The sequence below is a fragment of the Psammomys obesus genome, unplaced genomic scaffold (assembly GCF_907164565.1).
Source record: "Psammomys obesus unplaced genomic scaffold, mPsaObe1.curated_primary_1811, whole genome shotgun sequence".
Taxonomy (NCBI): domain Eukaryota; kingdom Metazoa; phylum Chordata; class Mammalia; order Rodentia; family Muridae; genus Psammomys; species Psammomys obesus.
This window is the reverse complement of record NW_026596046.1, coordinates 31,791,175-31,816,827: the sequence shown is the minus strand read 5'-3', so window position 1 is coordinate 31,816,827 and position 25,653 is coordinate 31,791,175. Positions and strand designations below refer to the sequence as shown.

General features: G+C 40.8%; 1 protein-coding gene across 2 annotated transcripts in view; it reads right to left on the bottom strand.

The window, feature by feature from the left end:
• Window positions 1-24,560, bottom strand: part of Nars2 (asparaginyl-tRNA synthetase 2, mitochondrial) — a 100,973-nt gene extending 76,413 nt beyond the window's left edge. For both annotated transcript variants that reach the window (XR_008721930.1, XM_055623121.1), the window contains exons 1-5: window positions 24,210-24,560; window positions 21,378-21,487; window positions 19,045-19,165; window positions 17,370-17,510; window positions 10,420-10,500 (exon numbers count right to left, since the gene is read on the bottom strand). Coding sequence is in view for 1 of the 2 variants with exons in the window: in XM_055623121.1 (XP_055479096.1) it covers window positions 10,420-10,500; window positions 17,370-17,510; window positions 19,045-19,165; window positions 21,378-21,487; window positions 24,210-24,350 (594 nt within the window). In the remaining variant the exon portion in view is untranslated. The remainder of the gene's footprint in view (window positions 1-10,419; window positions 10,501-17,369; window positions 17,511-19,044; window positions 19,166-21,377; window positions 21,488-24,209) is intronic.
• Window positions 24,561-25,653: the final 1,093 nt, after the last annotated feature.

The following is a 25,653-nucleotide window of genomic DNA, read 5'->3' as shown; positions in this document are numbered from 1 at the left end:
AGGCAGAGGCAGGCAGATCTCTTTGAGTTTGAGGACAGTCTGGTCTACAGAGTGAGTTCCAGGACAGCCAGGGCTGGTCACAGGTTCCGTCCTCAGCACCTACATGGCAGTTCACAATCACCTGGAACTCCATTTCAGGGGATCTAATGTCTTTTTCTGACCTTCTGTGGCATCAGGCAGACAACTGGTGCATAGGCATATATGCAGGCAAAATACCCACATATACAAATTTAAAAAATATATGTGTGTGTGTGTATGTGTGTGTGTGTGTGTGTGTGTGTGTGTGTGTGTGTGTGTGTGAAGCAGAACCCAGATGAGATGGGGCATAAAAATGCAGTCATGACATTCTATAACCACCAAAATTCTATGTCCAATAACTTCTTTTCACTCTAGAAAGCACAAGAGTTGGAAAAGGAAAATGCTAGTCAGCATGCTTACGGTCCTTTTTGATTAAGTTTTCCTGTGTGTCATTCAGTTAATTCTTAAAACCTCTAAGAATGACATTATTCACCTTCTATAAGTGAGAAAACTGAGGATCAATGTAGGGGGATAATGAATAGCCTTTTTCTTCCCCTTACATCTTGAATGTTTGTGAGAAGCTCCTCCAACTCATACTTCAGTCAAACTGGTAAAAATCGTTAAAAGCAAAAGAAACAACCAGTAATATCTCAAGAAACAGTTCCAAGAATGTTCAGCAAACAAAGGAAAATCTATTTCAAACAGTCTACCAAAAATTAGTACGGACAGAGGAGCCTACAGTGTTTGCATTAGCGATCACACCTGTTCACCCCTCTTCACAGCTTAGGATGACAGGAATTCTATCAGGGCCGGCGGTTCTCAACCTTCCTAAATGCTGAGACCCTTTGATACAGTTCCTCATGTTGTGATGATCCCTCAGCCATAAAATAACTTCATTGCCACTTTATAATTGTAATTTTCTACTGTGATGAATAGTAACGTAATGCAAATATATGATATGCACGCTATCTGAAATGCAACCCTAAAGGGGTCTTGACCCCCAGTTGAGAACTGACCTAGACTGATACAGCCTCTGTTTGCCCATAGGTCCCACCCAGGTGCAAGGCTGTTTCTCCAGTTCACGGAAATCTAGGCCAGGTGAGGCAAACCCAGGACAGCTGGAGCTGCTGTTTTCCTCAGCACTCTGTTTCTAAACGAGGAAGTTATTCAGAGAATCACCTATGTCTCTGCCTCGAGCACCAGAACTCAGGCTCCAAGATCTTGTCTCTGCAGAAAAGCAGGCCATGAAGTATCAGTCCACATCTGCCCCTGGAGGCAGTGATTTGCAACAGTCTGTGGGAAAGTTCACACAAGAGAGTGTGCTCCAGAAGTTCGGTGACTGCAGTAATAGGCAGCAGAAGGCAGAATGACTGAGGACAGGCTGAACTGTAGATCTGTTAGCTGGGAAGAAACTGGAAAAGCTGGCTGGGAACAGTCCTCCCGAGGTCAGAGCAAATTTACATGCTGACAGTGAAAATGATCCCCATATAGAAGCCTGTATTTGATGGAATCATTTTGTGATGCAATTTATGGCCCATGACTTTGTTCAAAATAATAAAGCAATGAGCCTGTGGTCAGGAAAAAAGACAACCAAAGAAAGCCCTGCCCAAGTTAGTTAGCATCAAGTCTGGGTAATGCGGGCATAGTCAAGCTGTGCCTGAGGGCACAACAGGTCTTCATACTTCTGGGGCAGAAGTAAGAGATGGGGTAAACAATCTCATATCTCTAGAATATGTAAAAGAACTCCTACAACTCAGCTGCCTATGAAAGAACAATAGAATTTCAGAATGGTCAAAGGGCTTAGATATACAAATATTAATACATGTGGAAAAAGCCACTTGCCATCCTTAGTAATTAAGACGATGGCACAATGAGATGCCACTTTACACACCAGGAGAACTACAACCAAAGAGACTGAAAACAACTGTAGGTAAGGATGCAGAGACTGGAGCCCCTTACCGGTGCTGCTGGAATATAATTGTAAGCCACCTTGGAAAATACTGTGACCGGTCTTGAAATGTTGGACAGAACGTTATCAAATCCAAAAGATACGAAATGATCATCCAGACAAAAATATCTGCACTAAACTTCTCTTAGTACTACTCATACTACCTCCAAAGGAGGAAACAACACAAATGTTCATCAGATGACAGATGGATAAACATGATGCGGCCACTTGCACACTAGAAAATGCACTGGAGATAAAAACAGAAGTGCTACAACATGGATGAACCTCAAATACAACAAATTCCAGGAGAAGCAAATCGGCATAAAGCAGATTACTGGGAGCAAGAGAGAAAAGGCTGCTAATGAGTTCTGGATTCATTCTGAGGTGATAAAAATGTCCTCATACTAAAACATGGTAATTGACTAGAAAACTCACCTAACACACTAACGCCATGAAACTGTATTTTTAAGTCAGTAGATTTAATGGTATGCAAAACATGTCTCAAAAAGTGCTCTTACTTTGTTTTACAGACAGGGTCTTATGTTCCTTAGGCTGTCCTCAAACAATGGTGAGGACAATTTTAAACCCTGCTCCTCTGCCTCTGCTGGAGAACTGAGCCCATGGCTTTGTGTATGCTAAACAAGAATTCTCCCAAACAAGCTACCTTCCTAGTCACAATAAAACATTTTAAAACACACACACACAAACACAAACACACACACCATGCTCTAGCTCATCATTCCTAAAGCCATCTATTTTTTCTCACTAATTTCTTTATTTTACACCCCTATAGAAAGTTCCCCTCTCTCTTCCCCAACCCCTCACTCTCCCTCTCTTCCTTTCTTCTGAGAGAGGGAGACCTCCCAGAGATAGAGAGCAACCTGCTTTGGCATACCAAGTAGGACTGGGCCATTGTCTTCTATTGAGGTCAGCCCAGGCCATCCAATTAGGGGAAAGGGAGCCAAAGGCAGGCAACAGAGTCAGACACAGCCCTGCTCCTGCTGTCCCTGGTGACCAAGCTGTACATCTGTTACATATGAGTCGGGGGAGGGGGCTAGATCTGTCCATGGCTGCTCTCTGGATGATGGGGTCAGTCTCTGTGAGCCCCTATGGGTTCAGGTTAGTTGATTTTATAGGTTTCTTGTGGTGCCTTTTACCCCTCTAGCTCTTTCAATCCTTCTCCCCCTGCTCCATAAGATTCCCTAAGCCCCGCCTAATGTTTGGCTCTGGGTCTCTGCATCTGTTTCCATCAGCTGCTGTGTGAAGCCTCTCTGGTGGCTGTGACAGCGATCCATCTTTATCCTCTCGTGTGTTTACTTGGAGTTAATAAAAAGCCCTTACTAAATTTAATTCTCCAGGTCTTCTTTCCCTGGAACACCTTCCCTGAGGCACAGTCAATTTACACGTTCATTTAAGAACTTTCTTTAAGATTTATTTTTCATTTAGTGTGTGAGAAATGTATGTACACCACATCCATCTAGAAAAACACAAAGGCCTGAAGAGGAAACTGGAGTTACAGGCAGCTGTGAGCTACCATGTGGGTACTGGAACTGAACCTGGATCATCTGCAAGATGACAAAGGATTCTTAACTGATGAACCATCTCTTCAGACCCTGCAGCTTTTTCTATATACTCAATCATCACTGACCTAATTTTGCTTGAGATTCTCTATCACCTATAATTGGTAACAGTGTATGTATAAAGTATGTATAAAGTATGTATGTATAAAGTAGTTTCACATCATTCTCTACCCACAGCCTCTAATTCATGACTTAATCTCTTTTATCTTCTCAGAGACAAACCACAGGCGCTTCTGGACTTACAGTGGGATTGCATCCTGAGAAGTCCCTCGTCAACTGAAAATATTAAGGATTGAAAAATACACTTACTATAGCTAGCCCATAGAGTATTATGACTTAGGAACATACCACACTGTAGAGTTGGTACACCAAGGGCTGTGGGGCTGACTCGTAGTCGGGGCTTGCTGCTCCTGCCCAACATCGTGAAAAAATATTCCCACCACCTATTATCAGCCCAGGAAAAAGACACATTTCAGAACATAATTTCTGGGCTGAGGTGTCAGTGGCAGAGTGCTTCTGTTTAGCATGTTCAGGGCTTTAGGTTTAATTCCCATCACAGCAAAACCAAAGTTATGATTCTGCTGAATGCATCTTTTTTTTTTTTGAAGCTGAAATATGCCACACTGGTCTATCTTAAACTGGGGACTATCCACAGATGCTCCAGAATTGTGTAGATCAAACATAATTTTTAAATCAGCTGGGACGCTGTGACCAAACAGGAAAAAGATACAACCAAATAGTATAAAATAAATATCAAGGATGAATATAAAGCACGCTCCTTCCTTTATCACTTCCTGCCAAACCAGCAGTTTATAAGCCAGAACCTCAACTCCTTGCAATATTTAACACAACATCTTACCACAGATGGTATCAAGTGTGTTATGAATAACAAATGAATGCCTTGAACACAATGTCTTACATATGTATGTAACAGTCCCTAAAGCTTAACGAATATCCAAAGTCTTAAAACTTTCATATAGGAAACAGAGATGGCAGGAAGGAATCTACACTAAAACAATAGGGCATATAGTCACTTTCAGTGAGCACTGGAAGCACATATTCTTACTTTGATTCTTCAAGATGACTCTGTTTGTTTTATTTTTGTTTCTGATTATTTTTCAAGACAGGGTTTCTCTGTGTAGCCTCAACTGTCCCAGACTCGCTTTGTAGACCAGGCTGGCCTCAAACTCAGAGATCTGCCTGCCTCTGCCTCCCAAGTGATGGGATTAGAGGTGCGCACCACCATGCCTGGCTGTCAAAATGGTTCTTAATGCTACCCTCAAACCAGTGTGTAATTATCTTTAAATGCTTAGGGATGTTTCAATGCTATGGGGGGAGCTCATTAAAAAAAAAAAAAAAAAAAAAAAAAGCAAGAATTTAAATACCAAAGTCCCTTTTAAAAGTAGATGCCAAAATTTGCACCCCTAAACTTGAACAAGCAGCTAGAAGATTAACAATGAATCACGAGGTGATGTAAAGTGAGCCTGGGGAGCTCCTCTTCCAAATGACAGAGGGTTTGTAGGGTAAGTCTTAGCAGTGAACTTCTGCAGGTAATGGAGACAGATGGCAGGTCATACACACACAAGCACTACAGATTGCTGAGATCCAGCCTACTGACTATGGGCATACAACACCCACCAACTCCAGAGCATGTCTTTATGGTACCCCAAATGGCCAAGTCTAATTCCACCATGTAAAATTCCAATGTCTGGTCTGGAAATCATATATATGAGCATAGAACACTTTTCATTTGTTTAGCTTTAGAAATACATTTTCCTCTTCTTAGTCATAGTCATCGGTAACTGTCCTTCCTGAGTGATTTTAGAGGTCAGAAGACACACAATGTAATCTATCAGATCTGCTGATGAGAGCTCTCTGGGAGCAAATCAGTTATCTCCAAATTTATCATTAAAGTTCAGGAAAGACAGTTTTTAACTTCTCTGAGTTTCTTTAAAAATTCCTTTTTTATTTGTAACAACTTTAATCCTCATTCATCTTAACTATTAAGTGGTTTAGACTAAGGAATTATGCGTATTTAAGGTAGATTTTTTTTTCAGTTTACATACATAATATTAAGAAGAAAATGAGAAGAACAATTGGAATGTTTGTTAAATACTGCTTTTTAATCTGTTGCTCTCTTTGAATTCATACACACAGATGCTAACACTTCTACTTCATATGCTCAACAAGTCTTCTTTTAAGTACTAGTACTACAGGAACACTGTACCTTCCTTGAGTCTCAAGTAGCTTTTATTTTGCTTTTTCCAAAATTATCATCAAATTTTCAACTTTTGTATGAAGGACAACATTTGATTCTTATTCTTAATACTGACTTCAAGGTCATGATAACTTCTTACAGTGAATACTTCATTTTATAACATTAAAAAAAGCATTGTTTCTAAGAGACAGAAAGTACCAAAGCAGAGAAAGTATATCTCGTCAGCTGACAGCATCAAGCAAATGTATACAAAAGCATCTTTTAGGAATAAAAACGTCAGTAAATAAGAAACAAAACACAAACATAGGCTTCAACAACATATAGTTCTGTCTCCATTAGTCTACTACTAAATAATGAGCTGGAACAGCAAAGTTGGTAAAGAAGAAAAAAAAATGGCTTTCAAATGTCTGCAAGTAAAAAAAGCTGGTTGAGTATTTTATTTCATTTCACTTTGTGGCAGGGTCTTATGAAGCCCTAAAACGCAAAATGTTTCTGCTTTAGCCTATCTGAGCTCTGGAATTACATGAATGTAATCACAGCACGGCCTGTTGTGGTAATGCACTATTATTTTTACCTGCAATATAAACAGGCTTACAGTGTCTGGCACATGCTAGGAACTCAGAAGAAAACTACGAGGGAAGAAGTTAAACTTGGGGCTAGAGAGAGCTCAGTGGTTACGAGCACCCTTTGCTCTTGCAGAGAGGGCAGGTTCAGTTAACAGCATCTGCATGCAAGCTCACATGCATCTGCAAGCCCAGTACCAGGGTATCTGACTCCAGTTTGGCTTCCACAGGTATCTGGCATGGAGGAGGTACACATACATACATGCAGGCAACACTCATACATGTAAGATAAAAATAAATCTTTCAAAAATAATTGAACAATAAGGTGAGAAAAAGGCAAACGGCTAGAAACAGGAGAGGTCAAAGTATCCTTGTTTGAGATGATAAGACTCTATCCATTAGAAACAATATATTAGTTGCTTTTCTGTTGCTGTGATAAAATACCATGATAAAAATAATTAATGGGAGAAAAGACTTCTTTTGGCTTATGATTCCAGAGGAATGGAAATCCATTAAAATGGGAAAGCATGGCAGCATGTGGCAGGCATTGCAGCAGAAGCAAGAAAGTGAGAGACTGTATCTTTTACCACAGGCACAGAGACAAAAAGCTGGAAGCTGGGCAAGGCTGCTTCCAGTGACACACTTCCTCCAGCAAGGTCACACCTCCCTTCCTTCTCCAGATAGCGCCACCAACTGGGAAACAAGTGTTCAAATGCCTGAGCCTATGGGAAACATTTCTCACTTTAACCAACACAAGATCCTATAGATTACTAGAAGACTCTTAGTCATGATAAACACTTTCAGCAAAGAAGCACGCTACAAAACTAACATATAAAAGACAGAGCCTTTCTATAGACCAATGACAAACACTGAAAACTAAATCAGGGAAACAACAGTATTCAAAACTGCCTTTAAAAAAAAAAAAACCTTTGGAATAAACATAGGGAAATAAAAAAATTACAGTGAAAACTTATACACTGAAGAAAAAAAAAAGATTTAAAAAGGTAGAAAGAAGGTAGAAAGACTTCCTACATTCATTGATTGGAAAAAGTCATGTTGTGAAAATGGCCTGTCTACCAAAACCAATCTACAGATCAATGAAATCCTCATAAAAATCCCAATGCCATCTTTTACTGAAATAGATAAAACACCTTTGAGATTCATATGAAACACAAAAGATGCCAGACGGCCAAGCAACCCTGAGCAGAGAGCATGCTGGAAAACAGAGAAGATGGCTCAGCTACTAACGTGCCTGATGTGCAAGAATGAGGAACTGAGTTTGGACATCTAGGACCTCCATAAAAGCTAGGGACAGCAGTACATGTATGTAACCTCAGCTCTGGATGGGGGTGGTAGTGAGTTTCTGGAACTCACTGGACAGCCAGAAGCCTAGTCAAATTGATAAGGTCCAAGGGTAGTGCGAGACCCTCTCTGAAAAAAAATCGGTGGACAGAGATGGAGGGAAACACCTGATATTGGCCTCTGGCTGCCACACGCAGACACATGAAACTGCCTGTTTCTGTGAATACGCCCACACAAATATGCACACATAATATACCTCAAAACACACATGAATGACGTTAGAGGTAGCATTCACATTATCTGAGTTCAAGTTATACTTTAGAGCCATAGCATTAACTAATAAAATCAGCACAGAACTGGCACAAAAACAGACCTACAGAAAAAATGGAATAAAACAGAGGATGCAGATATAAGCCTGCACAACTACCACCATTTGATTTTTCACAACGCTGACAAACAAAATTACACACTGGAGAAAATGCAGCCAAAAATAAACCTAAATCCTCATCAAATAGCCTGTAAAAAATCTACTACAAGCCAGGAATGATGACGCACATCTTTAGTCCCCGCACTTGGGGAGGCAGAAGCAGGTGGATCTTTGTGAGTTTGAGGTCAGCCTAGTCTACAAATAGAGCGCAGGAGAGCCATGCAGAGAACCCTGTCTCAAAAAACAAAACAGAACAACAACAAATCTACTCAATCGGATAGGATACCTTAATGAGAGACTTAACAGTCTAAAACTGTTAGAGGAAAAGTAGGGAAAACACGTCAAGATACAGGCATAGGGAAGGACTTCCCAGTAGCTCAGCAAATAACGCCAACAACTGACAAGTAAGAGGTCATGAAATTAAAAAGTGTCTGCAGGAGCAAGAGAAGCAACTGAGTGAAGATACTGCCTTGGAATGGGAGAAAGATCTTTGTTAGCTACGCATCCAATAGAAGATTAATAACTAGAATATACAAAGAACTAAAAAAACACCTAAGTTACAAGAATCAAACAACCCAATTGTCATAGTCGGTGTTCTATTGCTGTGAAGAGACACCTTGAACTCAGCAACTCTTATATAGAAAAGCATTTCATTGGAGCTGGCTTACAGTTCGGAGGTTTAGTCCATTATCTTCATGTCAGTGAGCATGGTGGCATGAAGGCAGACATGGTGCTGGAGAAGGAGCTCAGAGTTCCACATTTGGTCTGCTCATGGCAGAAAGAGAGAGACCCTGGGCCTGACTTGGACCCTGGAAACCTCTAAGCCCATGTCCAGTGACACCTCCTCTAACAAGGCCAAACCTCCTAATCCTTTCAAATAGTGTCATTCCCTGGTGACCAAGTATTCAAATCTATGAGCCTATAGGGGCCATTTTCATGCAAATCACCATGCCAATTGATAAACAGTCTAGTAAGATGAACAAACAGTTCTGAAAATATGAAGCAAAATTGGCCAGTAAGCATATTCAGGGGGAAAAAAAGTTCAGCCTCACCAGTACAGTAATGCAAATTAAAGCTACACTGAGATTCCCTCTCCCCCTAGGCAGAATGGCAGTCACTAAGAAAACAAGCAGCAACAAATGCTGTCAAGGATGGGGACAAAAGAGAACATTCACACGCTGCTGTAGACAATGTGAACTAGTCTGGGCACTGTGGAAACACCCACCTACAAAGGTCCTCAAACACCCCACAACTGACTCTCGCACATGACCTAGATAGATCACTCTTAGGTATTTACCAGAAAGACTTGAAAGAAACATTTGCACACTAGTGTTTATTGCAACAGTGTTCACAACAGCTAAGTAATAACCACGTAAGTGTTCATCATCACAAGTATGGTAAACAGGATCAACAGAAGTTTTTAAAAATCAAGTTTTATATAACCCAGGCTTATTTTAAACTTGCTATAGAGCTGAAGATTACCTCGAACTTCTGATCCTATGGCTTCCATCTCTTGAGTGCTGCTGTAATATAGATTTATAAGATACTGAGAATTGAACCCAAGGCTTTGGCAGGTATTCTACCAAATGAGCTAATTTTTCTGCCTACACAATGGAATTTTTCTCAGTCATCAAGAACAAAGATTCCATCTGCAGAAAAATGGATGCAAGCAGGGCTATTATGTTAGGCCTCCCTTAGAAAGACAAATTTCACATTTTCTCTCATTATTGGTTTTTAGATTTTCCATACATACATAAAATAGTATATGTATGTATGAATGAGAGCAGAAGCAAACAGAGGACAAACAGGAGTGCAGAGAAAGGTGGGTAAAGGGGAACATGTGGGAAAAACATGCTCAAAACTAAAATAAAGACGAGTAGAAAAAAGTACTTCAGGAGGTGTATCATTTCTTAGGAAAAAAAATCTATGCCTTTACAAATTTGTAAATTTTTGTCTTTACTTTATATTCTTTTGTTTAACTCTTAATTTCTTGGTTAGCACACAAAGAAATGGGCTTAACTGTGACAGTTTACAGATATATATTATTATACTTTTTCTTATTTATAACCCTTCTTCTGCTAGTCCCATTCCTGACTCCAAATATTCCTCCCTTCTGATTTCACTGACATATAGACTCCACAAAAAAGCAAATAGAATGCTAAATTAAAAATTCATCCCTTCTAGTTATAGTGGAATAAAAGTCTAAAGGTGTAAGAGATCAGAGCATTGTGAATGTTTTCCAAGGATTACTGTTGACAACTTCAGGTGTCAGCTGTGATCTTCAGTCCACATGGCTATTATAGACTTAAAGCAAATCCTTAAAAGAAAATGTTAGGCAACAGTAAGAGGGGGATACCGCTTACCTCCACTTGGAAGAGCTCTCCAGCCCCTTCACAGTCATTGGATGTGATTATCGGGGTGTGAATGTGCAGAAAGCCATTGTCCTAGAAGAAAAAGGGAAACTCTTCAGCACACCTGATGTGAAACAATTCCAAGAACAAATGCTGCATTTTACTGTTGAAATGGCACCAAAACAATGCGTTACACAACTCTCCAAATATAAGACTGTTCAAAGATCACTTAAGTGGTTTTTGTTTGTTTGTTTGTTTGTAGGCATCTGAGAGAGGTTTGCTAAGGACAATAGGCTGGCCTTGAATTCTCTATGCTCCTGTCTCTCAGCCTTGTATTGGGATTATAGGCACACATTATAACATTTGGACAGCTGAATGTTTTGTTATACTTAGAAGCATACAAAAAAATTTAAATAAGGAACAGACTTAGACGTACCATGTCTAACTACTTTATTTCAAAAAATATACAAGTTCTGTCCCAGAGAGATTTCATGAATTTCCAAGTTACACAACCAGTCAGTAGCTAATCCAGGGATGGAGCACAACCCCCTCCCCCCCCCCCCCCCCCCCCCCCCCCCCCCGCACACCTCGCCTTCTCTTTGTAATGCAATTTTTTTCTGCCCACCTTCTCAATATACCGGTGATGATCTAAAGGACACACTTTCACCCAAGGCTAATGTGGAATGATGCTACCCGCACTGCTAATGGAACACAAAATGAACAATATGAAGTTCAGTTATCTTGAAATGAAACCTCAGCAGTAATGAATCATCAAAAAGGAGGAAAATACAGGCTCATAAATAGGGACTAAAGAAGAAAATAGGCAAGTCTCTGTCATTCGATCGATGGCAGGAAGCACTGCACACAGCACAGGCAGTGAGTGTACTTCTTCTGCAAAGGAGCATTCTGGGAGGAGCAAGCCCATCCATCACCGAGGCGCCCAGCTCACGGTCCTTCCGATCAAAAGTCTGTGAGTATTTCCATTAGTGAACCACAAAAGCTGCTGTTAGCAGGACTGAAATAACCCATCAACTTCAAGGTTATGCTTCTTTCATTTGGACTATGCATGTAGACAAAAGGTTACATTCAGAATAGATGTGGCAGGATGGGAGTGCAGGTAGCTAAGAGTGAGTTTATAGCACACAAGCAGAATGCTATGTCCTTAATGTAGGATTTCAGCCTTGAAATCAATACAATAAGTTTATACATTTGCATCCCTGCCAGATTCTGTCTATCACTGGTAGAATGTAAAACCATTATTAGGTATAATCATTGGGAGAGCTGACCACAAAAAAAATTAGTTAATCAACAATTTACCTAGATGTACTGGTTAAACACTTAAGCTATAAATTAAGACTCTCAGAAATTACTCAAATATGCACTTAACCTGAAAGCAGCATGCTTAGAGGTGCTGTCCACAGCACAGTCACCATAAAGGACCAATGAACAATCAATAAGATTATTGCATAAAAATTGTATTTCTTATGAACCAAGAATTATGGCCATGAATCATTTATTCCATGTGAATATAGGTAACTCTGAGCATGAGCACAGTAAACAAAGAAAGGAAGTGAAAAATCCAGAGGAAATGAGGGTGGAGAGAATAGATGTAATGGCTAGCTATAACTGCCAACATTAGCTCTGGTAAAATGCCACGTGAAATAGCACTGCAGATGTGAGGAGGTAATAACATAAAACTTAAAAACAAAATCAAACGGAACATGGGGATTGTTTTTAATAACTAATGCCAAAGTGTTCCAGGAGGCCACCAGCTTTTTAAGTTTTAACACTGCTAGCAAAGCTCGTCTAAGTCACAGCACTACCGAAAGCTACACAGGAGAAAATCCAAAGAAAGAAAAACAGCAAGGTCTAAAGAAGAGAAGGCAGGAGAGGAAGATCTGGATCGGATGGAAAGTGAAGAGCAAGCAGAGGTGGAGTATGTCAGTATCTGCCTTGTCTTAGTTACTGAAGATATCCGATAACAAAAAGCTCTGTGAAAGCTAGGTGAGCTCTCTACCCACAAGAATGACAGCCCCAGCCTCCACACAAAATAATCTTTGATACTCAAAACAAAATATAACTTTAGACTGTTAAAATATCTTAGCTTAAAATGCTATTCAAACTCCCAGTCTTTACTACATTAATAAGCATTTGCTAGGTCTGGAATTTTTGAAAATTGTAACATCTTTTAAGGAGCCTATAGTAATAAAGCAAAAAAAAAAAAAAAAAAAAAAAACCAATATCAAATACTACGTAATATGTAACCATTATTTATAAGTACAACAATGGTCTTTTTGTTAACTTGTGAGACACAGTCTCACTACGCAACCCTGGCTGAGGTGGTAATTACTAACCATAACTTCTGGCAATCCTCCTGCCTCAGTGTCCTGAGTACTGGGATTACAGCCATGAACCACCACACTCTGGTTCTAGTGACTTCTTGAAAATATACAATCCTAACTGTCATGTACACAAGCAAATGCCACAAAATGAAACACCAGGGTTATATTCTTTAAATATAATTACAATTTTAAAAGTGAGGGGCTGGGCATATGGTTCAGCATTAAGAGCATGCCTGTTCTTCCAGAGGACCTGGGTTTGAGTCACAGCACCCACATGGTGCTCAGTCATCTATTCACTCCAGTTCCTGTGGCTCTAAAGCCCTCTTCTGGCATCCTCGGACCCTGGGATACATGTGCTGCACAGACACAGGCAAAACACCTATACGATATATATCAGGTTTTCGACACAGGGTTTCTCTGTGTAGCCTTGGCTGTCCTGGAACTCACTATGTAGACCAGGCTGACCTCAATCTCAAGAGATCCTCCTGCCTTTGCCTCCCCAGGGCTGGGATTAAAGGTGTGCGCCATCACTGCCCAGGAATAAAATATATTTTAAAAAAAACTAAAAAGAAAATTTACAGCATTTAAAAGTGTCTTGATTTTATAACTATTAACAATGCTAAAGTTATTTTCAACTATTTATTGTTTATAATTTTATTTTAATTATTTTTCTTATTTCATATTTTTATAGTTTACTCTATATTTTAAATTGTCTTCATATTTGTAAAAAAATTATAAAGAAATATATAAAAGGTAAAGTTTCCATGTCAATGAATTGCCAATACCACCATCTAGTGGCCAATATTGTATAAAACTGTGTCCATTTTCTCAGTTGTTGAAAGCCTCCGTGTGGGGTTGGTGAAGAACACACTCCAACTATGACAATAAGGACCACACCCCCTTATTTTTATCTCTAAAGAGATTCTGTATTTGTGTGGGTCAATTACTATTAAAAAGTCATGTAAAAGGTGCATACGTAAATTTGACAGGACATATAAATAGACCCTTTAAACTACAATGGGATAAAATTACATACTATAATTTATTTTGCTTTGCTTAATCAAAACTACATGCCTTAAAGCTATGATGCTCTTTAGTAGTCTTACAGAAATGCTCTTTTTCTAAAAAGCAAAAAGTCTCCTGGTGGAGAGGAACAGGAACAGGATTGCAACTACACTCGTTCAGCCGATCCCAGGGGCAGACCAGTGTTACCGTGCCCCTGTAAGCTAGCAGAGTCTGAAGAGCTGACATGGAAAACAGCATGCGCTTTCTCTGCTGGAACTGCACTGGCCTTTGGTGCCCTCCCACTAACAGGGCCAAAATACAGAAACAGAGGTTAGATCTACCCTCTTATCTGGACAAGCACAAAACAACTACAATAAAAACAGGAGGCGAACCACATGCGACAAGGACTCTCCAGAGAGGAGACGTCAGGCAACAAAGGCCGTGAGTGATCTGCAGGCTGTGAGACATGAACACCTCGAACACCTCGATCCCACGAGGCTCCCAGCTTACTACAGTGGGAACCTTCTGGACGCAGCTCAGGAAGGAGGAAGTAAGGTGGGGTCCAGAAGCCTCCCGAGTTGAGGGGAAACTGTCAAGAGTCTGAAGAAACCAATGTGGCTACAGAACACAGAACATCAGAGAGGTAGGAAGAGCAAGGGTGGTGAGCGTGTGTGTCATCCAGGTGTTACAGAACTGATTGCTACACTCCACGGCTGGGGCTCACCACAGGACGAGGAACTGTATTTAAGGGTGGCAGCATTAGGTAGGCTGAGAACCACTGGCCTAGACCAGGAGAAAGAACCAGTACCACAATGAGCAATGTACCAGACATGATAAACAAAAATAGAAGACCAAAAGTATTATACAGTTTTCAAGTAACTGAACGATAAACCAGAACACGGCTTGAGAAATATCTTTACACGTATTCTGTATTCACAAGGTAAAATTCACATCACGTGGCATCAAGCTGAAAATCAGAAGGTATACAAAGAGGCAGGAAAACAAAACCCAAAATGAAACAAATTTATCAAAACTAGACTATAAGTGAGAAATACACTAGGCGTTAGAGATACATAAAGCACGTAACTTTAAAGATAGGTCTGTATTCTGTATTTAAGAAGTTAAGTAGACGTGAAGGACATTAAAAAAAAAAAAAAGTCCCAGGTGGGTGAGGTTGTACAAGCCTGTAATTCCAGCTACTTAGATGGCTGAGGTAGGAGTATCACCAGTTCAAAACCAGCCTGGGCAAGTTAGTAAGACTTTGTCTCAAAACAAACAATGGTCAGGAATGGCTCTGCAGCCCACAGTCCACTTGTCTAGCATGCTTGAGGCCCAGTGGGCTATGTGATATCAGTAAGTATTCTAGCATGGGGATAATCTGAGACCAAAAAAAAAAAAAAATATATATATATATATATATATATATATATATATATATATATATATATATATATATATATATATATATAAAGAATTCAGGAGCTGGGGACAATGACACAGGGCTAGCTAAGCCAGGAAGAGGACAGAAATCAGGGTAAAAGAGCAAATAAAAACAAAATGGCTCAGCGGCTAAGAACACTGGCTGCTCTTCCAGAGGACCGGAGTTCAATTCTGAGCACCCACATGGCAGCTCACATGTGTCTGTAACCCCTGTTCCAGGGCATCTGACCCCCTCACACATGCAGGCAAAACATCAACGTACAAAAAAAAAAAAAAGCCCAAAGTTAAAATGACAGACCCATCTAAGAACTTAACCAACCCTAAAAGAGAAACAATCAACACTACACCAAAACACAGCATAATTAAGTTTATTAAACTAGTGATAAAGAAAGGTTAAAAAAAAAAAAAAGGATTTTTCAGAAGAACCAAGAAAAGGATGACATCAATTCTCACTACAAACAATGGTAAGACACAGTGGTGACGTTAAAGAATATGGGTGCATGTCTGTAACCCTCAAACTTGCAAAGGCTGAGGCAAGATGAGCTTGAGGTTGAGGCTATCTGGGCTACATGTGACTTAAAGAGACACCGTGCCTATTTAACAAGACCTTGTGATGCAGTGGTCAAGAGCACTTGTTGTTGCTGAGTCTCAGCATCTGCGTTAGCACCTGCCAGGTAGACTTTCAGAGGCCGTCTGTGACAGGCTCCTGTCTTGTTCCTTGTTTTCACCCTCTTCCGATGTCTATCCCATCTGCCTTTCTGAATGAGGATTGAGCATCTGACCCAGGGTCCTCCATCTTGCTTAGCTTCATTAGGTGTACAGATTTTAGTATGATTATTATATGTCTAATATAAGTGAGTATATACCATGTGTGTCTTTCTGCTTCTGGGATACTTCATTCAGGATGATCTTTTCTAGTTCCCACCATTTGCCTGCAAAATTCATGATTTCCTTGTTTTTAATTGCTGAGTAGTATTCCATTGTGTAAATGCACCACAATTTCTGTATCCATTCCTCAACTGAGGGACATCTGGGTTGTTTCCAGATTTTGGCTATTATGAATAAAGCTGTTACCAACATGGTTGAGCAAATGTCCTTGTTGCATATTTGAGCATATTTTTGCAGGGAATCTTATGAAGGAAGGGGGACATAGAAAGACTGAGAGGAGACTGGAGCTCCACAAGGAGAGCAACAGAACCAAAAAATCTAGGCCTAGGGGTCTTTTCTGAGACTGATACTCCAACCAAGGACCATGCATGGAGATAACCTAGAACCTCTCTGCACAGATGTAGCCCATGGCAGCTCAATATCCAAGGGGGTTCCCTAGTAATGGGAAGAGGGACCATTTCCAACATGAACTTAGTGGCTGGCTCTTTGATCACTTCCCCCTGAGTTGAAGGCAGTCTTAACCAGGTCACAGAAGAAGACAAGGCAGACAGTCCTGATGAGACCTGATAGACTAGGGTCAGATGGAAGGAGAAAAGGACCTCCCCTATCAGTGGACTGGGGAAGGGGCATGGAGGAGATGAGGGAGGGCCGGATTGGGAGGGGGCGAAGGAGGGGGCTACAGCTGGGATACAAAGTGAATTAAAAAAAAAGGGCACTTGTTGCTTTTCCAGAGGACCAAGGCTCAATTCCCAGGACCCACATGGCAGCTCAGTTGTCTGTAACTCCAGTTCCAGGGGAAAATGATACCCTCTTCCAGCTTTCACAGACAGCAGGCATGCACATGGTACACTTACATTCATGCATGCAAACCACCCATAAACACACACAAAAAGTCTACGAGCCTGTAATTCTATATTCACAGGAAGTCTACAAAAATAAAGGTGAAATAAGATATTACAGATACATACTTTTAGGATCACAGGTGTCTCCACTCCCTTCACTGTGGTGACGCTCTCAGGGGCATACTCCTGTCAAAACTCATCAGACCACACACTTTCAATACTCACAGTAGTCCATGCCAGTTACTCCCTAACAATGCTGTTTAAGCACATACAAGGAAAGAGAATCGGGGAGGGGAGAGGAAAGATATGCATGTCTGTGACATCTGAATCTTCATGGAATAAAGAGTGTTTAGGACAAATGAGAGCCTTCAGAAAAAATGCTCCAGGTTTTACAAATTATTCAAATTCTGCACTAGAAAGAACACATGGAAGCAGAGCACCTTACCTTAAAGTAGGAATGAATAGCAGCTGTGGCTTCACTTCGAACCCGCAATATAGAAGCCAGAGCATTCGTCCTACACCTAAGGTGAGGGTACTGTCTCAGGTACTCCAGAGGATGCCTCTCCTTATATTTTATAGGGAACACCTGCCAAAAATATGGGGAAAATTTAGAAGAAAACAAAAACAGAAACAAAACCCCAAACCCACCAACCGAACAATAAAAACCATTTTACAAACCATCTTCCAGAGTATTTCTTAGAACAGTAGTGCTTTGGGAAGATGTTTTCCCTTTTCATTATTAAAACACACACACACACACACAAAACAATAATTACATATAGTTGTGTGTATACAAGTCCCTCTCTCTCTCTCTCTCTCTCTTTCACACACACACACACACACACACACACACACACACAGCTCAGAGGGCTTCGGGTCACCAAGCTTGGAGATAAGCAACTTTATCCACTGAGCTGTCTCCCCAGTCCCGATTTCTTCAAAGAAATTACTTCTGCCAGGTAAACAGAACAGTGAACTAGGTAGAGTTAGGTTGATGCTGGGTTAAAGCCAGCTTCATTACTTAGCAGCTAAATTACTTAATGTCACTAAGGCTTGCCTGTTATTTATCAAGTTTCTACCCATTAGCTGTCAGTTTCTTACAATTGGAGAGGTTAGCATGTAATTATTCATAATAATTCACTTTGGCACATGAGCTCAAAACAGTACAGACATAAAAAAAAAAAAAAAACTTTTCTACCACGATCCTACAGTTTGTGTTTAACTTCTCCCAATGTCTTGAAAGCCCACAAGCATAATCAATTAAGATTGCTTTATTGTTTATCAACTTGTTATTGGTATCTAACACCATGAAAGAGAGACAACAGCTTTCTTTCATTTAGCACAGTACGAAAGATTTGGAAACTATAGCTTTAACCTGAAACATTTCCAACCTGTCCGTAGTCAGCTTACAAACTTAAGACAAACACCTTGCCAAATAAAACCTGAAGTTTCAATTAAAAAGACAACAGCAAAGTTAACAGCAGACTGCTTCTTCTAGTCTCCCTGTTCTTTAGGTCTTGGGTGAATACTGATTTTTTTTTTTTTTTGCTGTTGTTGTATAGAAACAAATATCACAGTTATTAAAGGAAAACTGTGGCCCCATTAGGAGACAGTCAGAGTTCTCTCACGTCTGAATATGTTAAGTAACTCATCTGCAGCTAGGGGTGTAGCACTTGCCCAAAAGCAGAATTTGGGGTTTGATTCTCAGCACCACAAGGGCAGGGGGTACCACAAATGCACATTTTGGAGGTCTTAAATTTGATTAGGAACAATAAGAGTTTAAAATAAGTAACACTAACCCAAAAGTATAAAAACAACAGAGGTCAAGGGATAGTATCTAATTTTGCTTATTAGATATTTCAAATCAGCTACAGCACAAACAAGAAGCCAAACGGTTGGAAGATGAACTCCAGAAGTGACAGGTACCATAGAGATGCTCTCAGAAGAGGAAGCAATCATTATAACGCTCCTTCACGCCAGGCTCTGGAGTCTGTTTCAGTGATCAGGGAAGTCACAGATCAAACATGCTTTAAGTGCCATCTTCTCAACAGAATTAAACAGACCACTAAAGTTTTAGATTAAACCTAAAAACAGCACCCCAAAATTATCAACAGACATACCTTGGCTTCACAATTTCCAATAACCTCAATTTTTTCTGCCTTCAATTCCACATTTTGCCTTTTGGATTGACTTTTGACCAGCTGCCCTTGGACTTGCACAGAACTTCCAAAAGCCAATTCTCTATAGTAACAAAATACTAGGATCAGAAAAGGCACTATATATAACCCTCATTTGAATTAAAATCTTCCTTAAGTATATAATGTCAAAAGTATTGATCCTGAGTTAAGTTAAATAATCTGCAGACATTCTCTTGCACCAGGACTCTAAAAACGAATTCCTTGAGTTTTAAAATGGGGACAAAGGGAATTAGCAATCTGCTCATATATTTGAAATTAATAAATTATATAACCATATGATTTTTAGAGGGCATGGGGAAAGAAAGGCCTAGAACACTGTAAAATCTGGTGTGGAACTCAAAGAGTTCCCAAATGCTGGGATTAAAGGCATATGCCACAGACCTATCACGTCATCTTATCAGACATACTGGCCCATCTACTTTTAGACTGCAGGCTGTTTGTAAGGTCTGGGGCTGGGGCCTATAGTTCGTCTGCTGGTGTTGCGCCAATGCCAATGGCCGCTCTCCTTTGACAACATACAATGGTATCACAAGATACTAACGCTGGGAAAGCAAGGGTATGAGAATTCTTGTACTACTTTTAACATGTAGGGTTTGTTTGAGCCCTGGCTGTGCTGGGACTCACGCTGTAAAATAGCCTGGCCACAAACTCACAGATATCCACCAGCCTCTGCATCCCACGTGCTGGGATTAAAGGTGTCCACCACCACCACCTGGCACACATAGGTCTTTGGTTGTTTTTTAAAGAGGAGGTCCCATACACAGTCTAAACTGGACCTCACTCAGTAGCCCAGGCTGGCCTCAAACTCAACTTTTCTCCTCAGCTGCCAAAGACTGGGATTACACATATGTGCCACTACTCCTGGACTGAATTGTATTTATTTTTTAATTAGTTGGTTGATGGTCTCAGTATATATAGATAGTACCTTATGGTTGATGAATTTATGTTCAAGTTTATCCACAAATTAATTGCAAGACTGCCACAGAAACCAACATGCACCCATTTAAGAACCATAGGGTGCACACCTTTAATCCCAGCACTCAGGAGGCAGACACAGATAGGCCTCTTTGAAGTCAAGGCTAGCCTAGTCTACAGAATGAGTTCTGGGACAGGCATGGCTACGTCGGAAAACCCTATCTCAAAAACAAAACAAAACAAAAAGAATCATCTTTTAAGAAGGAACCTAGACAATATGATTACACATCCGTGTTAATTCAAATGTATTACGATGATGATATTTTTTTAAAAAAATGGGAGACGGGAGAGGTGACTCAATGGGTAAAATCCTGACAACCTGAGTTATCACATAACCCAGGACCCACACAAAAGGCGCACAATAGTGCAAGAGTCTATCATCTCAGCACACCCCTGAGGGGAGATAGGATGGAGAGAAAAATCCAGACGCTCTTCAGACGGCTTGCCTGGCTAAGGCAGGAGCAAAGACACCTTTTCTCCAACATGGTATAAACACAAGGACTGATACCTGAAGATTCTCCTGGTCACCTCTACATGCATGTGTGTGCTATTTTAAAAATTAAAAATTCCTTTAAAAACAATTAGTAATGTATATTTAAAGTTTTACGATAACAGAGAATATATTAAAGTAAATGTGTCAGGAGACTTGTGCAGCTTTATTTGCTTGTTACACTTAATATTTGGTACTCCCTGTTAACACTTAGTCATATGTGAATGTACCTGTGTAAAATTGTTCACTACCATATCAAGTGGGGAAAAGAAACTAGTATACTTGAGTTACTATCTGATAGTTACGAATTTTCCTATAACGATTCTTGTAAGTATCTCCAAGAGGTATGTACTCATCTCCAGAATTCAGATGAAATGGACTCATGCAATTGCTATCCTCACAGACACCGTCAGAGGAAGCACAGACTTCTTTTAAAAGGTTGTTACAGTGGAACATTGTGATGGTGGACGTTGGAACGGCCCCCAGGGAATCATATTTGAATGCTTGGTCCTCAGTTGGTGGAATTGTTTGAAGATTGGGAGGTATGGCTTTGTGGGAAGTATGTCACCTGAATGATCTTTCTAGTCATATCTGTGAAAAATAGCTTAAAAAAATCCAGATACTTGGAATCAAGAGCCTTCAAGCTCTAACATCTTCACGTGCTGGTATCCTCTGCCCGTGTTTTGCCCTACTCTTCTTAAAACAAAGAAAACACTTAATTAGAAAAGTGAAGAACACAAGGAACAGGAAAATAAATGACGAACTCTTAAAAAAAAAACAAACAACTCGCCTACTGTCAAAGCTTGAATCAGCAACAATCTGAAGGCTTTCCAAAGAGGATCCGTCATTTACATGCAGGAACAACACGTCCTTCTGGGATCTGACTGAACGGATCCATCCCTGAAAAGAAGTGTTTTTAAATGTTAGCTTAAAAACCAAACCCTTTACATTTTCATTACTAATTCAAAAGAAGGTTACATTTTCATTACTCATTCAAAAGAAAGAAATGGGTCACAATCTTGCCTCAACATATGTTAGTCACATAAACTGTTTTGGGCTTACCTGTATGTACACACTATTCTACAGGATTCTTATCACAGTGACATGTGTATTTAATGGTCCACCTTGTTTTATTAATAAAGCTCAGCATTTTAAATGGATGCCAAGCATGTCACATTAAAGTCATGAGCCTAATTAGCATAAAGAACAGCCTTAATATTGGCTTTTCAAAGCTATTCCTCTCTCCTCAGTTACAAAAAAAAAAAGGTAATAATAACAAATAAAAAAGTTTACAAGTTGGTGTCTTTCTCATGTCAAATCCCAAAAAGACTAGAAATACTGTATGAGATTTTGTTCCATTTACAAAATATTATACAAAAACATTCTTTAAAAACAGACAACCAAAACAGTCTCATGAAGTTAAGTATAGTGGCACACACCTATAAGCCCAGCACTTGGGAAGGGAAGGAAGGAGGGTCCCAAGTTTGAGACCAACTGTGACTATGTAGCTAGTCTGTGTCTCAAAAAAAAAAAAAAAAATCTATAATGAAATGAACATATGATATGAAAATGTCACAAAGAAACCTATTTCTTTTTTTAATTTTTGTGAGTTTTTTATTAGATTTAAAAAGACTTTTATGTATGTCTGTATGTGCTATGAGTACAGGGTGCCAGATTTTGGGTATCTCAGAACTGAGCTGCCTGATGTGAGTACTGGGACTCAAACTCTTGTCCTCTCAAACAGCATTAAGTTCTCTTAGCCACTGAGCCATCTCTCCAGGTCCAGAGATTTGTATGTTAACCAGTAAGTTAAAATTTTGGAAATATTTTGTCAAAAACAGCCTCTTGAGCGTTTTCAAAATGTGATCTCTTGCTATAGCAAAGACTGGGCATCATCTGCTCTGCAGCAGGGACAGAAACTTTAACACCAAATAAAACTACATGATAAAAGTCTCATTATGAACACACAGCAATATATAAATTTTAAAGACAGTCTTAACTTAAATGACAGGTGCATGTTAGCTGCTGTTATTTTTCTTCTCTCCAATGTGCACATTTTAAGTGAAAGAGTATCTATTACCTATTGAACATGCATTATGTTAAAAACAAGTTTACCTTTTTCATATACTGTCTAATTTCATTGTCATAAAAGTCTGAATGATTACCATACTTCTTTCACAAATAAGTAAACAGTGGCTCCAGAAGGTTAAATGAAGGTCACAGGGTAGATGAACCGAAGTCTACCGTGGCTAGAAAATGCTATAAAGCATGAAGTGTAAACCATTTCAGCCTCACGTACGAGGTACTTCATCTCAGTGCAGCCCCTAAAGGCACCCACATTTACTCATCCTCGGTCAACAGTAACTTCCAAAGCGCCATTCTCTTATTTTTACTTGTTAAGAAAGTGCTCAGAGCCCCACGTGGCTAGCAGTTTCCATAGTATACTGCTAAGAATGAAAGTGAAAGAAAGCCTGCTAGTTGGCAGTAGGTTCAGTCAATCTTTGGCTCTTCTTTTTTGATCATCACACAAAAGCTATCGAAAATGCATGTCAAATTAATCAACAGCTTACAGTAGATGGTTTTCATAACTTTGATTTGGATCATGGAACAAATATAAAACCGAAAAAAAAATAAATGCAAGGGAGAGCAGCTTGCTCATATTGCTAGACATCAAGAACATACAAGAGGCCAATCAGTGCGTTTCAGCAATTCAAGGAGAAATAGCCAACCACCAGGCTTAGTCTGTTCCTTAAGGGTCTATTCAAAGCTGCTGCAAATACTACAAAGAAAAATAACAGCAGCTAACATGGACCCAGAGTCTCTGTTCTAAGTACCCTGTACCCATTAACCCATTAACTTTCAGAACCCTCTGAAATAGAGAATATTATCTCCATTTTCATAAAAGAAACAGAGGCCTGGGGCACTGTAGTGACATGCCCATAATTAACAAGCTACTTAGGGCCAGCGAATTAAGCCAAGGCAACTGCAGCCCTGAGCTTGTCAAGGTACAACATTCCATTTTTACTCCTGGTTTATTAATTACATGGAAGCCTCAGATTAGGAACCAAGGGAGCTAAAGCTGAAAAGCATGGGTTCCCGTGTGCCCAACTGGTGTCTGTGGGTCACAAGAAGCTGCGACTGATGAGCTATGAACGGAGTCAAACACAAAACGGTAAACTTTGAGACTCTGAAAATGGGGGAAGAGGGGGGTGTTTTGTAATTTGATGGCTCAAGTATGAACCTGGTGGCTGACATGATATTGTTGCAATGTCAAAACGTTGGACACACTTGGGACCACCATTTCCTGCCAGCCAGATGAACAGGAAAATGGGAAGACAGGATTTCTGCTCTCAAGGAACTAGGGAAATACAAAAAAAGGGGAAAGGGAGGGCGTGTTCGCTTAAACTTTTCTGCACGGTTGACGTGTTTCCAGGGAACGCCTCGGCGTCGTGAAAATCTCAGCTGCCGCACTCCTAATCGTCAGAACGATTTGCAAAAAGCAACAGAACGGTCCCAAAGCAACTTTGCTCTGCGCACGTTCGGGCCACCAGGCCGGCGCGGAGCAAAACTAGACGCCGCTGGGCCAAGCAAGCTCGGGAGGCAGCCATTTCCACACACCCACCTGCACCGTTACGCACTGCCCACTCGCGTCCTGGACCCCGAGGGCGTCCCGCACGCGCAGTCTGGCAGACGCGCGGGGCCTGGGGCAGGAAACGGAGGAGCAGAGGCGCAGGGCGCCCAGCAGCCGCCGGGCCCCGAGCATGGCGTGGCCGGCCCGGCTCGCAGTGCGCCGGGGCGGACCTCTTCAGCCGCGCAGTCGGCACGCGTCGCTCTTCTTTCCGCGCCCTGGGCCGTTCCTTCGGGACCTCTCCTCACCGCACCGCGCCCGAAAGCACGGCAGGATCAACCCTAACCGAGCAAGCACAGTGCGCTAGGCTAAGCGCGGGCGCTCCGGAAACACACCTAGAGCTAAAGAACGCTGCAACTGGGCTACGTCACCCCGTGCGCGCTCTACGTCATACGCTAGGCGGGGTCTGGGGCTGAGCATGCGTGATTGTGTTCCGGCGCTCGCGGGGCGGGCTAAGGGGCGGGGTGGATGGAGCTGAGGGGCGGGGCTAAGGCTCAAGGCTTTGGGTAGTTTCTCTCAGAAAAGGGTAGGAAGCTACCTTGGGGGTCATCTAAGGGTTTCTTTATAAAGCTGCCTGGGAGACTGAGGAACGCTGAGGGGAAGAACTGACAGATGCAGACGGCAAGTGTCCGTGCAGTCTTAGGTGTGGTGAGGAGTTCTGAGCAGCAGGAAGTCAGACTCAAGACCTAGGACCTGCTGAAGTCCCAGTTGCGTGGTATCAGATACCCAAACACACCGCTGCTTTAAAAAAGGAGAGACTGAAGCAGAGCCTGCCAGAATCTTCCAAGTTTTTCTTGTCTTTCACTTGCGTTTGACCAGAAAACAATGACCTTTTCATGTACATTTTAAGTTTTCACACACACACAAAATTCATAGCTCAATGAAACGCTTGATAATGCTTTTTATCTAGTTACATAAGAAAAGGTCAAGGTGAAGACTAAAGTTGACGCTGCTGTTATGCCCATTTTACAGACAACAGGAACAGGATGACCAGCTTCATACAAGTGTCAGATTGAAACCCAGAACCTCTGGCTCTATGCTTTATGATCTAAAAATGATGATGGGAGAAAGAGAGAGAGAGAGACAGCGCTCATTACAGCAAGAGTGCACATTTATTTATATATATATAAATATATATATATTTACATATATATATATTTATTTATATATATATACATGGAGTAGTAGTAACTGGAGTGGCAGCCCAGAGAGATAATTAGGCTGAGTTTTGAAGAAGGTTAGAATTTTGCCAGATGAGAATGTCAGAAAATTTCCTTTAAGAAGAGGACAGGAGAAGTTTCTGGGAGGAAAAAAAAAAAAAAAATGGCCTGAAAGAATTGTAAACCTCTTCTCTAGACAGACTTAGCTGCGCTCAGTGGGTGTGTGCTTGTGATCCCAGCACTCTGGTGGTGGTGGGGGCAGAGGCAGGAGGATCGCT